This window comes from Mandrillus leucophaeus, unplaced genomic scaffold (assembly GCF_000951045.1).
Source record: "Mandrillus leucophaeus isolate KB7577 unplaced genomic scaffold, Mleu.le_1.0 Scaffold100, whole genome shotgun sequence".
NCBI lineage: Eukaryota > Metazoa > Chordata > Mammalia > Primates > Cercopithecidae > Mandrillus > Mandrillus leucophaeus.
In genome coordinates this window covers 1,240,374-1,256,278 of record NW_012098099.1, presented here as the reverse complement: position 1 = coordinate 1,256,278, position 15,905 = coordinate 1,240,374, and the positions used below count along the sequence as shown (strand labels likewise).

The following is a 15,905-nucleotide window of genomic DNA, read 5'->3' as shown; positions in this document are numbered from 1 at the left end:
AAAGAAAATCTCCCATGGGTAAGAATGGGTGTGAAAAAGAGGTCAGGAATTGAGGCTGTTCATACTTGACAATTTCAATCTTCTTACATAGAAATGACATCATCCTCTAAGAAAGAAGGGACAGTGGTTCAGAAGAGGGACTGAGGACTAAAGAAACTGACGAAGGACAAATAATTCAGAATAATTTTTAGTGACAAATTTACCTAGGTGTGTGAGTCTGTAACAGCACATGGCTGTCCTTGTTACGAAAGAACTTATTCAGGGTTGAGAGTATGGCTGAGGTACACAATGGGAAGACAGGGATGTAAAAGAACTGAAGATGCTGGTAAGATAGAGTTAGGATAATCAATCATTTCACAGGCACAGAAAAGTAAAAGAAAAAGAATGAATGGATTAGAGATCAAGACTCCATAAAGTCATACAGCTTGTGGGAAAATGAGCACAAAAGGTTGAAGAATAACAGGGGTCAACAAAGAGTGTCACAGAGGCTAAGATCCTCAAGTTTCAGTGCTGACACCATCCAAAGTGTGGCCTTATCAGTGGGGAGATGAAACAGGGAAGAGGTAAGGGTCACTGGAATGAAATGTGGTTGAAGAACTGCAAAGGCAGTCTTCAATGAGTGAAGAAAAGGGACCAGAAGTTGGACAATGGCAGCAATGAAAAGGGGTCGATGGCATTGCAGCCAAATGGCAGACACCTCAAAGGAGAAGGCTGCTGGTAAAACATGAGAAAGAAGGCACATACTCTAATAAAGTGTTGTGGGTACAGGATTCTATTTACAATTAAACAAAATTTGAGGTAAAAAGGAACTGGGTGGGAAGCAAGGGGGAGGATGAGCCACACTTCTAGTAACATAGGATAAAGCCAGGCGATGGATCAGACAAGAGCAGTTTGCTTTTTGTGGAAGGACTAAAACTTACAAAGTCATAGGGAAGAAGACAGCAATGGGTGAAGCTACATGCCCCCCAATATTCTGACTATGACACAAACTGTTTTGGTCTAAGAGTAGGCTAAGGGTGCTATCCAGTACTTACCCTGCACTCAGAAAGTTGGTTGGAGCTTTGTTATAGCAAGGACCCAGATGTGGAATAAATTCATTCACTGATATAAGTAGTAATTTGGGGCATTTCTACTATTCATAACGCCTACAATATAATCCCTTTTACCCCTATAAAAGCACTGAGCTTCACATTATTTCTAATCTTAACAGGTTCCTAATGGAATCCTTATAATTTAAGGAATTAAGTGAGCGATAGAGTTTCCAAAAACCATTTCATGTAAATCTTTGACTTTGATCACTGTCTACATTCTACTTAATACAGTCTTGGAGTGTGTTGTATGTGTGTGAATGGGCGTGTACACACATATAAAATATTTGGACTTTTTTGTTCGTTTTTTGTTGGCAAGGAGGAAGAGAGTAGCGGCAAGGAGACAGGATCACTGTAAAAAGCCACCACCAAAAGCATCAGGACTCCAAAGCACAAGCAAATTTACAATAGAAACAATTTACAGAAGAATCCTCTAAAAGTGCCACCTTACCTTATCATGGACTGTCATGCAGCTAGCTGCATCCTTCTGAAGAATTTCAGTTACCCCATTGGAAAGTCTTTCATACTTCAGCTTGGGTTCCTCTTCGCTCTCTTCTTCCTGCACAAACGGCAAAGAAAAATGACTGGCGTCATACACTTTTGTTTTGAAAACCTCAAAATACACTTCTTACGAGAGAATCAGAGATGGTTCCTTCAATGATGTTAATAATTCCAACTACAGCTAAAGTTTAAGATATTCATATTTCATTTTGCCTAGGCATATTAATTGCTACAACTTCACTGGTAAAATAAATTCAAAAGTTGAAAACAAGAGTATACAGACTTAGTGTTATATTGTCACTAACTTTACATGTTGAAACTTACTATTTGGTACGGCTTCATAAAATATTCTTAATCCTCACTCTTATGGAAGAAAGTTAGTAATCAATATTTACTATAATGGCCATGAATTAATAAATCAAGGAGAGTTGTAAAAGTTACTATGATTCAGAGTAAGATTTTATTTTACATCAATAAGTAATGAGAAACAAAAAGTTTATATACAGAAAACTGTGATGGCATAAAGCTAGCCAAAACAGAAGCCCATAAAAATAATCTACTCACTGACATTAGCTAGAGGGTGAAGACTATGGAATTATCGTGGTTTGTAGTGTCAAAACACCACACAAACCACCATAATTGCATAGTCTTCACCCTGCAGCTAATATTAGAGTAGCCTGAGGACATCAGTGCTCCCACCACAAATAACCAGAAAGTCTTAATGGAATATACAACATCATCTATCCAAGGCATCAAAGGGCTGCTGAGGCAACCTCAACTAGAAGGGTCAAGATTCCAGGGCAGCAAAGAATTGCACTGGCATTCTTCAGCCACTTTCTTCCTGGAGGCATTTACTAATTCTGGGTGTAGGACAAGAGGCTGAGAACCCAAGCTCTGCCTGGGAAGACAGCCACTGCTGGGGGTAGGGAAAGCAGCACACCTTCTGGCACTTGTGGGGACAGAGTGACAAAACTGGAGAGAGACCTGAGGGGCCAAGATATCAGTGGAAAAGAGGCAGAGACACAAGCTTGTTACACAGCTACTTCTCCCTGTAAGACAACTGTCAATTTCTAAAATGGCACAGGATGAAGCTGAAAAGCTGAACAGAAAGAAAAATGCAAATCAACTGCCTTGATGTGTTAAGAAGATAAGAATAAGAGTTCAAGAGGCATCGGGAAATTGGATCCTGGTGAATATCACAGTCTTAGTCGGAACCCCTGGTCCCTAGAGGACACAAAAACTTAACTCCCATAGAGCTCTGACTCAGTTCAATCTTTGATTGGAGTGAGGTATATAACGCCCAACATATCTGTCTAGTGAAGGAAAGGGTGACTCCTCTCTGGAGAAAGAAAACTACCGAGGCCTCTACAATTCTTCATGTATAGTACTAAGGATTCAATAAAATACTACCAGGTATGCCATAAGACAGGACCAAATGACCAAAAATCAAGATGAAAAAAGACCATAAAAATAAACAAATGGATGACCTAGACACTGAAGTTAGCAGTAAAGGGCTTTAAAATAACTACAACTACATGTTCAAAAAAAAAAAAAAAAACCAGAAAAAGACAGAAAGCTGATGAAAAGATAGAAATTTTCAACAGAATTCTAATCTGTTAAAAAAAAAAAAGGAATCAAATGAAAATTTTTACACTGAAAATGTTAACTGAATTAAGAAGGCAATAGATGGTTTAATAGAAGATTAGTAAAACAGAAGACAAAATAAGTGAAATGAGTAAAAAAAAAATCCAAAGGGAACCCCAGAGAAGAATAAATGGAAAGAAAATATATAAAGGAATCTATTAGGCATACAGAACACAGTGAAAAGCTCTAACATACTTTTCATTACTGTCCCAGAAGGATAAGGAAAAATGGAAAGGAACAAGAGCAACATTTAAAGAGACAATAACAGAATTTTCCAAAACTGATAAGACATCAATCTACAAACTCAAGAAGCTCTGCAATAAGCAGGATAAATATGAAGTCACACCTAAGGTGCATCATAGTAGAAAGAAAATTAGGCAAAAGAAAAACGACTTGTAGAGTAGTAAGCGCTCTGCCTGCGGAAGATTATAAGACTGAGAGGACAGACTAGGCAGAGACTGCAAACTCAAATTCTTACAGAAGTCTTCACCTCTGGGGCAAAGGATTACATCTTCACATGGAAAGGGGTTAATCTGTGGATTAATGGAAATGATGGACTATATCAAGCATCATGCTAGAGACTTAATATCAGAAATCTCATTTCAACCTGACTTAAAGGAAAAAAAAAACCCTACTGAGAGTTAAGTATAATTGTCCTGTTTTACAGATTTTCAGCAAAAACTGGTGATGAGAGATTTTAAGTAATTTCTTCAAGACATACAGTGAGTAGAGGAGAAGCTAAAATTCAAATTCAGCTATGAGTGCTCTAAAGTCAATACCTTCTATAATACACTCCAAAATCTCCTATGAAAATGACTCTACAAACCACAACAAAAGCCTATTCTAAACCTAGAAATAATTATAAACTATGTGATTATTAGAAAACATTTTAAAATATGTTTATTTAGCAGGTGCATTAGCTAGCTATTGCTGTGTAACAAATTATGCCAACATTTGCTGATTTACTTATTTTATTATTTTCTATAAAGATAGAGACTCATTATGTTGCCCAGGCTGGACTCAAACTCATAGGTTCAAGAGATCTTCTCGCCTCAGCCTTCCAAGTAGCTGAGACTACAAGCATGTGCCACACTCCTGGTCACCAAAATGTACTGATTTAAACCAACAATAAATATGTATTATTTTACAGTTTCTATGGGTAAGCAATTCAGAAGTGGCTTAGCTGAGTGGTTCACTGAGGATCTCTCACAGGGTTACAGACAAGATGTCAGCTAGGGCTGCAACTATCGGAAGGCCTAACTGGGGTTAGATGATCTACTTCCAAGATGGCTCAATCAAATGGCTGGCAAGTTGGTCCTCACTGTTGGCAGAAGTTGCCAACACTCTTGGATCACTCATTCTGAAGGAAATCACTTGCCATGTTCTGATCAAGCAACCCTGTGGAGGGGTCCATGAAGCAAGAGTGATCCAAAAGAAAACAAAGTGGAAGCCCCTTCCATGTTTTATACGGCCTCAGATGGAATGCTGTTATTTCTACAATATCCTTTCAATCACACAGGTCAGTGTGGGAGGGGCAGCACAGAGCAGGAATAGGAGGTGAGGGTCACTGGAAGCCATCATGCAGACTAGCTACAAGAACAGTAATAACAGTTTAAGAGCCATAAGCTCAGTTAAAATCAGTATTTCATGTCTACTGATGAGCTGTCTTAAATTTAATTCCCTAGTTATACATAAGCTATTAGCTGTTTATTTCGGGTGCAAGTATTAAAAACAAAGATGATATACCTATTATTAACTTTCCAAGAATAACTTGAAGAACTAATGGCAACAAAAGGGAAGTATAAGCACAGTTATCCACAGGGCCTACACATTTCTATGAAAAGGTAGTGATAATCTACCCAAACCAAGGAGCTGTTACACCCCAAAACTGACCTGTTTCTAACAGAAAATATAAAATAGCTAATTAGCCAAGACTAAAAACACTGAAAAAAGAAAACTACAAAAAACAACAGACACTTCTACTTATGTATCTACAAGCAAGAAAGAGAAATCATTACAAAGTTAATATTAAATGTAGCACAGATGATGTGTGCATTCTGAAGTAAACATGTTAAATACAAATTGAATCCTGAGTGTTAGTCTTTATAATAAGATGCCACATGTTGCTCAAGTCGGGACATCAAATGTGCATCCAATGTGAAAAGTTAATTCTAGCCTCTTGACTATTTTGCATAAAAGCACTCATCCACGGACCATTAGATAAAGTCACTGTAAATAAGGTTTTCCTGTCTTACTTATAAGTGAAAACTAAATAATTTCTCACACATAAATATACAAAAATAAATACTTTCACAACACAGCTCAGTGAAGCATCCTTACTGGGTTTCAAAAACCATAAATAAAATGAAGACTCCAATATTAGGCATTTGATGTACCCTTTCATGCTTTTCTGACAAGTACCTTTTATGTTAAGTTAAAAGCAGGGTAAAGGTGAATTTTTAAGTTTTTTTTTTTTCTCCTTGCTATAAACAAAGAAAATAGAAAGTGATTCAAAAATACGATTCATGGAGGTTATTCTGCTACTGTAGACTCCACATCATACTTTAAATAAAAAACATTTAAAAATCTAGTAGATTATAGAGTTTCTCTTTAACTAAAACATAATAATAATAGAAAAAAGGTTTCCATGCAGTTTGGACTTCCATGGTAAACAACCCAGTGTTAATAAAAAGCAAATCAATAATTTTTGTTAAATTTTAATAATCCTACAAACCTACAAATAAAACCATCAACAGTCTGAGTTGAGATGACAGTTAACTGCGTTTCTATGACAACCTAGTGGAATAGTACAAGTCCTGACTTGCAGCTAAGCGGAGATACGAACAGAGTGACATTTACCCATACAAGAAAAATTTGCGGCTTTCTTTTAAAAAGAATCAATTCCTCAACTCACATAGATTTTAACTAAGTGTAGAGCACTTTTAATTAAAGACAAGTCCTTTATACCATGCTACAGAATTCTAAACACTATCTGAAAATAAATGTCACATCATGGTCAATCTTACTGAGTTTTGGACTTAGGAGGAGGGAAATTACTTTTAAGGATAACAAATTAAAGCAATTAAAGACTTCTCCCTGAAAAACTGTTTAGTAATGTTGTTACAGTGTTACCATCAGGTACATTTTCATGGAGGAAGTCCTGTTTACCTAACTTGGTCTTGTACACCAACAAGAATATTTTATGTTTCTTTTCACCTAATAATTTAAAATTTGTGTACAAGAAACTGATTTTTTCTTTGTTTACAACCAAAAATAATTGTGTAGAATGGATTCTACATTCTTCACCTTGTTTAAACGTTGTATTTTTCACATATTAGTACATTTTATATGGCATCACTGTTACAGACCAAATGAAGACTTGAATTTTACTTTTTAAAAATGTCTGTCACATTAATTCTAGGGGTTAAGAGAAAGATCATTACATTTTCTACTGTTACTACTTATACAAAACTTAAAATGTCATCTCTGGATAACATTTCTTTATTAAAATCCAATTTTGTTTTGTTTTTACAAAATAAAATGATACTCAATATACTGGTTGGAGAAAGGTGAGATATCTTACAAAGCCCAAATTAGGCTGGTAGAAAACACCACCAGTGGAGCACTCCTGGACTATTCACATCGCACTCTGTGGAGATGACCTTCATCCTCTCCAGCTCCACCTGAGAAAGACCTCAGCTGAACCTCCAGGAATTTTAATAAGATGAATGGTTTAGTTGGTTTCATGTCATCAACTACATCTGACTAGGGGCAAATCCTTTTAATAAATATCCAATGTTTTAAAGCTAGATACAATAGGGAAACACTAATATCCTCAAAAGAAATTCACACACACACACAAAAAAAACTTTCATGCAGTTTGAACTTCCACAGTAAAAAACCAACTATTAATAAAAAGAAAATCGATAACCAACCCTGGGGATGAAGCTATAAAATACAGGTTTTCTTCCTCTAGAACATTCTTTCTAGAACTCTAATTACCTATGGGGAATTGAAATATCCAAAATTGGTAGTGGACCTTACAAGCTTAACATATAAAAACAGCTCTCAAAATCCTGTATCAGAACATTTGAATTTTAGGAAATTTGCATTTTAAAATATTCTCTCTTTACAAATAATTCAATTTGTAGAAGCCCTAAACTAAAATATATCTTTGCTATTACTATTTATTAGGGGAGAGAGAGAATAGAAAGATAAAACACAGTTGGTACTAAAGACAAATTTTTAAGAGCATAATTAAAATTAATACAAGTCAATCAAAACATATCTTGAGATTCAAAAACATATAAATATATATATATATATATATATATTTATCGTTTGTTTGTTTGTTTGTTTGTTTTGAGACGGAATCTCGCTTTGTCGCCCAGGCCAGAGTGCAGAGGCACGATATCGGTTCACTGCAAGCTCCGCCTCCTGGGTTCACGCCTTTCTCCTGCCTCAGCCTCCCAAGTAGCTGGGACTACAGGCACCCGCCACTATGCCTGGCTAATTTTTTGTATTTTTAGTAGAGATGGGGTTTCACAGTGTTAGCCAGGATGGTCTCGATCTCCTGATCTCGTGATCTGCCCGCCTCAGCCTCCCAAAGGGCTGGGATTACAGGCGTGAGCCACCATGCACAGCCAACATATAATAATACTTTAAGGAACAGTTCTAGTCACTACCATAGGATATTAACATATTATCAACATGCACAAAAGGCAACATAGACAGGAGCTACATATTATTGGATATTTATTTTATTTGAAACTATAACGTTATCACTAAAAGTACATGCATAATTGGGACATCTCCAAATTTGTCACGTTCGTATTAAAGTTTTCCATAAAGTGTAGAAAAGATCCAAGATGAGAAAAAAAGAATGCCTAAAAAAGAACCTGAAGGTAAAGTTCAAAATTAATCAAAGAGTAAAGTCTTCAATTAGCTTTGTATTGCCCACCCCACCTCACCCCAAGAAAGAATGCTAGTTCCTTAAAAGGACAACTGTAACTATTAATACTGTATGCTATAGTTCTATTAAAGAAAGATCATTTTATTTACACACAAAGATGACTATCTGATAGGAAAGATGGCTTTATAGATCCTTCTAAAGTGTCAAAATGTATAAAGAAAACTACATAAATAAGCTGAAAGAGTAACTTCTGGTTTCCATTAATAACACCAGGTATTATAGTTGCCTCAATGACCAAACTTTTTAAGAAAGTGACATGAAGATAATGGAATTCATCTACAGTAAAATAACTGTGGTCAAAGCTCCCGGCATGCCTTTCCATCAGACTGCGGAGAGATAGGCAATTACATTCTCATATGAATGCAAATAATGTTGTTAAATTTTCAACTTACAAGCAAAATTGCTATTAAGGAAAATAATATTAATTTTTAAAGTAGCTGAAATTAGGAGCTGATAAATGTAATCTGGACGGCATGGGTCTACTTTTTCAAACAGAAAATTCACCATGAGTTTACTATACCCACATATTCTTATTTAAAGCATAAAATACATACAGTTAAATGAGTAGTTCTCAACCAGAGGTGATTTTTGTTCCCCAGGGACATTTACTTGGCAATGTCTAGAGTCATTTCTGTTGTCACAGTTGGGTGGGGGAAAGGTGCCACTGACATCTAGCAGGTAGAGGCCAGGAATTATGCTAAACAACCTACAATGCACAAGACACTCTCCCAGAACAAAAAATTATCCAGTCCAAAGTACCAGTAGCCCCAAGGTTGAAAAATTCTGGATTAAGTAAATTTCACAAGATAAAATATTACATGTACATTCAAATCTGTTTTCAAAGACAATTTAATAACAAAAAGAAATGTTCTCACAATGTCTTGCTAAGTGAAAGAATAGGTCATAAAACCTGCTTTGTATGATCCAAATATTATTTAAGAAATGTATATGCATATATGGGGGGAAGATGAGAAGAATAAAAACCAAAATGGTAATTTCCCTAAGGTCAGTTTCTTCCTCTGTAGAATAGGGATGATCATAGAAATCACATCACTGGCTTGCTGTAACTATTGAAGATAGCAAATGAAAAAATCACTGTTGTGAGCTAGTGCCAATATTTTCTAAATTTTCTAAAACAAACATATTTATTATAAAAATAAATGGTTCAACATCCTCTTCAACACTTTATATCCACTGAGCTAAGATTTTTATCTCTCAAAGCTGCTTTCCTTTACCGTAACACAGTGACCAGAAAACTGAGAAAAAGTTGAGCCCCTAATAATTGAGGAGCTCTACTTAAGATTCACAAGATATGCAGTCTTCATAAACCCTGGTCTCTCCTGTGCCCTGTAGTATTAGAATTTCATGTTCAATTCAAGGAGGAAAAAATAAGGTGAAGGTTCCCATGCCCTAAGCCACATACCATAAACAGGATCAACTCCCATCATTTAGTTTATATTGGGAAAGCGATAAGAATATATAGAAAAGGGGAAAAAATGAGAAAAGCAAATAAGCTTTTCATTTCCTTCTAGCCATATGGAATAACCTCACCAATCTTCAAGCTATGCCATTCAGGTGGACAATTTCCGCCACTAAAGCCAACATAACCCTCTTTTCCTTTCTTGCCAAAATCCCTTAGTGATCACAAGATCCTTGGAAGCAGAGTTTATGCCTTTTCATTGTTCTGAACTTCACCTAACAGAACTGTGGGTACCTAATAAAGACCAGTGAAAACAAACGTATGTAGTAACAGCAGACCAGGTTTGGTAAGCAGCTTTTCTAAGACATTCTCATTTAGATTTCCACACAGGAAAATCCAAATCATAGAATATTAACCAAAGGAACCTCAGAGATCATCTAAACTATGTGTTACTTCGCAGACACAGAGAGGGAGGGGTAAAAGGGGGAGTAAGGAGGTAGAGGCACCAAACAGAAGGAAAGGGCTGGCAATTTTGCAATACTGTAAACTAGAATTATAGAAAATTTACAGAAGTGGAACTATACCATCTTCTAGCAGTAGAAGCAAATAGAAGTCCTTCAAACTCAGTTGTCGGAAAAACTTAACACTTATTTCTAATAAATCTATGTTGTTATACGAAAAAGGACAATGCTGAAGTTCTTCAAATTATCTTGTTTGAGAGAAGATTAAATACCTCTCAAGCATTTCCAATTGCACATCCCATAAGCCAAGTGCAAAGAAGCATCTTGCTAACCACCCCTATCAAAGCCTCTTCCAGTTTCTCAATAATTTCCCAGAAAAATCAGACAAAAACTCACTATAGCAGTAAGCATTAAAATGATTACCAAAATCAAGGAGAAACTGACACATTGGTTGACTCTAAATTCCTGACATATCCTGATTTGTTTCCAGAAACATAACCCACCTGAGCGAAAGGTATTCAGATGATTTCTAGTTCTCTCACCAACCCTCTGTGCCCAAGACTGGGGCTGAGTCTGCCCCAGCCTCACAGAACTGACCCCTGTCCTACCCCTTAGCTACTCTTTTCCAGAAGGAGAACTATGCTTGTAGCCTCTGCCCACTGTATCTCCAATCCTCACACATTTTAGCCCTGACCACCATCTTTCTACATCTTTCTTCCACAGGCTGAGACTCTAAACCTCTATCACCTGGGCAGTGCCCTCCGTGGTCTGGGAGTCCAGCCTTAAGCAGTGCAGGACCAAAGGACCTCTAATAGCAGGAAGGTGGGCACTGCAGGCACCAGAGAAAACTAACAAAAGTAAAGCTAAAATGAATTAATAAACCAGAGAAAAAAAATTAGTAAGTCCAAGCATTAGTACCTTTTAAAGACAAATTGAATATGACACACACAAACAAACAGTGAGAGAATAAAAGCCATTAAAGTACTATCTATCTCATGCAGAAAGGTACATGGCTCAGACTGTTCTAGTGCTAAGCAAGTTCTATTAAAAATCTTCAAAGAATGGAAAATTCCCAACTTATTTAAGCTGCCCCATAAGAGGGAAATATAAAAACTTACAAATTCATTTTGGTAACCCTGATATCAAAACTCCCAAAGAGTACACCAAAAACAACAAAAAATATACATATAATTTTGTCATCTCATGTAGGAATTTAAATGTAGAAAGTCTAAATATCATAAATCAAACCCAGCATATATTAATAGAAAACACTGAAGATCAAATATTGCAAAAACACAAAGACTGAACATTAGGAAATCTGACGTCATTTGGTAAGTCAGAGAAAAAAAAAACACAGGGCCATCTTGACAGACACTGCAGACAGCATTTATAAAGTTCAACACTTGTTTCTGATCTTAAAAAAGCTTTCAGTAAATAAAAAAGTTTCTTTACCAAAGAGCTAAGAATGAAGAGCCAAGAATGACCGTATGAAATCAGAAGTCAACATGATACAGAACAAGAAGTAAGAGAAACATTCCCATCATGAGCAGGAAACAATGCACAGGTGCCAACAATCACTTCTGCTTTTTTCAAAACCAATTTAGAAGTTTTAGCCAAGGCAAAAGACAAGAAAATGGAAAACATAACAAATAGATCCTTATTGGTATAGTCTTATTTGAAGACAGTATGATGAGAAAGAACACAATACAGCTTCTGCCAAGACAGAGAGCTGACCTGCGCTGCTGGTCTCCTACCCCCAACTCAGCCCTGAAGACATGATAAAAATGAGAGGAAAGAGAGATTCCAGAAATGAACACGCCCAAGTAAGAAACTATGGAGGCACTGAAACGACCCACAGTGGGGAGCCAGGGGCAACAGTGAGGATGAGGGTCAAGGAAAGCTGGCAGATCCAGCAAAGGCCTCTCCCCAGTGTGCCTGGTTTTGCTGCCCCCTTCACTACAGAAATGGGCAGCAACAGCCCAGCTTCACAGGGGTGAGGACTGGCCAGCTGCATTCACTCCTCCATTTTCTCCCTTCCTCCTAACAAGCAGAGATGGTTGTTAGGGTCTGCTTCCTCTGTGGATTAACCCAAAGTGCACTTCATGAAGGCTCAGAAGAATCATCTCACAAATTCCCACACTAAATCGTATTTTTGGAGGAAGTATTCAAACAACAGGAAAAAAAAATCCAGAAGCTGCTATAAGACAGTGGTCCCCAACCTTCTGAGCACCAGGGACTGGTTTCGTAGAAGACAATTTTTCCACCAGGGTAGGGGTGGTGGTGATGGTCTTGGTTTGAGGATGAAACTGTTCCACCTCAGATCATCAGGCATTAGATTCTCATAAGGAGTGCAACCTAGATCCTTTGCATGCACAGATCACAGTATGGTTCATGCTCCTGTGAGAATCTAATGCTGCAGCTGATCTGACAGGAGATGGATCTCAGGTGGTAATGCTTGCTCCCTTGCTGCGCACATGGACCGGCGGGTAGGAGACCCCTGCTGAAAAAGGTATGAGATATAAGGACAATCAAGTATCTTAATAAAGGTCACTAATGCCATTTTTTTTTTTAAGAAAAAAGGAGAGAATTATCCAAATTCCTACTGAAATTTATAATCAAGAGCCACTCACAAAATAAACTAAAATTTTTATTTTGCCAGTTCTACCATATGCAGTGCATATACACTGTACAAGTTACTTAAAACCTCAGTTACCTTGCCTTCTGTGAAAGGGAAATGATAACCTGGACCTCAGAGGATTTTTGTAAGAATTAAACGTAATAAATGTACATCAAGCACAAAGCCCAGTATCTCGTAATACCCAGTGAATGTCAAATACTAAAAATACGGCCATGAGGTGTATTACAACCCCAACTTCACACTGCAGAACTCATAGCCTCCCTTCTAAGTTACTTCCTATCACATGACGAGACCATAAAACCAAACAGTAACACTTCTCATCTAATTACCTCATTGTTTTAAACTATTAAAAGATGAAGATACATTACTTTTTGTTTTACCACATCATTTAAAAAAAATTTTTTTTCACACACATCTAAGTGTGAATCTTGTTATTAGGAATGTAAAAGGAAATACTACCATCTCCTATTTAAGCCAAGAACCTCTCCTGGATGCCTGTAAGGACTAAAAGTAGCCCATTACAGCCCAAATCCCTCAAAACTGCCCAAACACTGGTGATGGAAATGATGACAACAGACTAAATCCTTAAGCTCTATCAGAGGTTTCCCCACTTCCATCCCTCCCTGATACGATTCTGAGAGACGTATTTAATCTACCAAGGTCTTTGGGGAAAACAGTCATATTCTAAAGTAAACGACTGTGATGACATGGATGCCTGTGAATCTCTGTATTTAAAAACGGCTGCACTGAAACTGAAATAGCTCATGGATGAAAGAAGCCTTCGTGTTATTTAGATTTGTTATAGCATTCCTTGAGCCTGCAGAGACAGGAATGCCTTAAAGCCTTGACAGCATAGAATCAGGTCCTAATTGTCAGGTGAAATGATCATTTAAACACACTCTTGAACGATCATCAGAAAAGACACATTTTTATAAATACAGTTCCCCACAGTATTAGCAGTTCCGTCACAACCATTTTCTGTATGTTTTCCTTGCTGTATTTGACTCCCAAAACTCTGAAATGCAGCCTAATGAAAAGTGTTAAGGAGACAAGGTCATTCAATCAAATTATTTACTGTATTAGTTTCCTATCACTGCTGTAAAAAAAAATCACAAACTTAGTGTGAAACAACACAAATTTGTTATCGTACAATGCTGTAGGTTAGAAGTCCGACACAGATCTGACTGGGCTAAAATCAGGGTGTCAGCAGTGCTGCCCTCCCCTGGAAACTGGGGGGAGAATCCCTTTCCTCTCCTTTTCCAGTTTCCCAAAGCGCCGGCAATCCTTGGCTGTGGGCCCTTCTTCCCCGTTTACAGCTAGCAAAGGCAGGTTCAATCGTTACCACATCACAGCCTTTTCTCCTGCCTCCCTCTTCCATTTATAAAGACCCTTAGGATTACACTGGTCCTGCCCAGATAATCTCACTCTCAAGTCAGCTGATTAGCAACCTTAATTCTCCCTTGCTGTGTAACACGACATATTTACAGGTTCCAGGGATTAGGATGTAGACATCTTTGGGGAACCATTATTCTGCCTGTTACGGAGAATAATACAAGGATCAGAGAGGATAAAAATGATGGTGAGCGAAAGAGTTGGAAACCCTGAGCCAAATCCAAAGCTAAATAAAAAAACTTCTCATTTGCTTGCTCCTAAATTAAATATTGATCCCTGTGAGGACACGGCATGGGATAAAACAATTCTCGGGTTGAGTCAGGAGGCAAGGAGTGGTCCTTGTTTCTGTTTGACAAAGGCCTTCTCAAAGCCCTAGTTTCACCAACTCCAAAATAAGGACGCCACACCAGCTTGACATAATTGTTGAGAGAATTAATAAAATCAATTCATTTATTCACTGACAAGCAGTTCTACCAGATACTGGGGACAGGGTCCCTACCCTCATGAAAGTGCCTGGCATATATATGGACAAAAAATAATAAAATAGCAGCAGCATGCTTTCTGAATACCTTTTAATGCCAGACAAGGTGCCAAATACACACTATCTCCTTTAACAGTCACTCAACAAACGTGTCCCATACAAGCATTCTAGATTGCACCATTTTTTAATACACAGTACAAGAATTTCTCAGGGCACCTCAAAGACATTGTGCCAACTCAATCTCTCCTGAGCTCCTTCCAGTCAAGGCCCACCATCACAGGTCACCACAACTGCTCTTAGAATCACCAGTGGCCTCACTTTTGCAGATCCAGCAGTGAATCCCTAGACCTCATCTCATTCCTCCTCTCAGCAGCATTTGACACAATGATGGTGCCCTTCATCCAGAGATGTGTTCCTCCCTTGGCTTCTGGGGCACCACTCTCTCCTGGTTCTCTTCCTACCTCACTGGTTACCTCTTCTCTGTTTCCTTTGCTGATTTCCCTTCATCTACCAGATCTCTAAAATGTGGTAGCACCCCTCAGGGTCCAGGCATCAGGCCTCTTTATCTGTCCTCATATCCTAAATGATCTCATCCAGTTTCATGGTTTTGAATACCATCTAAATACTGAGTCACAAATTCCTGCCTCCAGTCCAGATCTGAACTACTCTTTTTCAGGTCTATTAGACAATTCCACTTGGATGTCTAACTGACATCTCCAACTCAAAATATGCAAAGTAGAACTTCCAACCTACCCTGCCACCACCGCCTTCACCCTGAGCACCAAAACTAACTCTAGCCAGAGTCCTCCCCTACCTCAGTTACAGCAACCCCGTCGTTCCAACTGCTCATCCTTGACTGTTCCCTTTCCCTTACACACCCACATTTTAGTCAGGAAATCTACTGGCTATACTTTAACAACAAAAAGCAACTACAGCCTTCATCGCCTCTAGCCCAGAGTTTTAACAAAGCCTCCCCACTGGTCTCCCCTATTCCTACTTATTACCCTCCTTAGACATTTTTTAAAACAGCATCCAGAGTGATCCTACTAAAACAAAGCTTACAGTAAAAAACAAAGACAAGGGCCGGGCGCAGTGGCTCATTCCTGTAATTCCAGCACTTTGGGAGGCCGAGGCAGACGGATTACTTGAGGTCAGGAGTTTGAGACCAGCCTGGCCAACATGGTGAAACTCCATCTCTACTTCTACAAAAATTAGCTGGACATGGTCACATACACCTGTAGTCCTAGCTACTCAGGAGGCTGAGGCAGGAGAATCACTTGAACACAGGAGGCGGAGGTTGCAGTGAGC

At 38.1% G+C, this 15,905-nt stretch overlaps 1 protein-coding gene across 1 annotated transcript in view; it reads right to left on the bottom strand.

Annotated features, from left to right (window-relative positions):
• VPS41 (vacuolar protein sorting 41 homolog (S. cerevisiae)) overlaps positions 1 to 15,905 on the bottom strand; it is a 217,932-nt gene that overhangs the window by 156,027 nt on the left and 46,000 nt on the right. Inside the window, exon 3 of the mRNA XM_011972735.1 lies at positions 1,540 to 1,647. Coding sequence (XP_011828125.1) covers positions 1,540 to 1,647 — 108 coding nt within the window. The remainder of the gene's footprint in view (positions 1 to 1,539; positions 1,648 to 15,905) is intronic.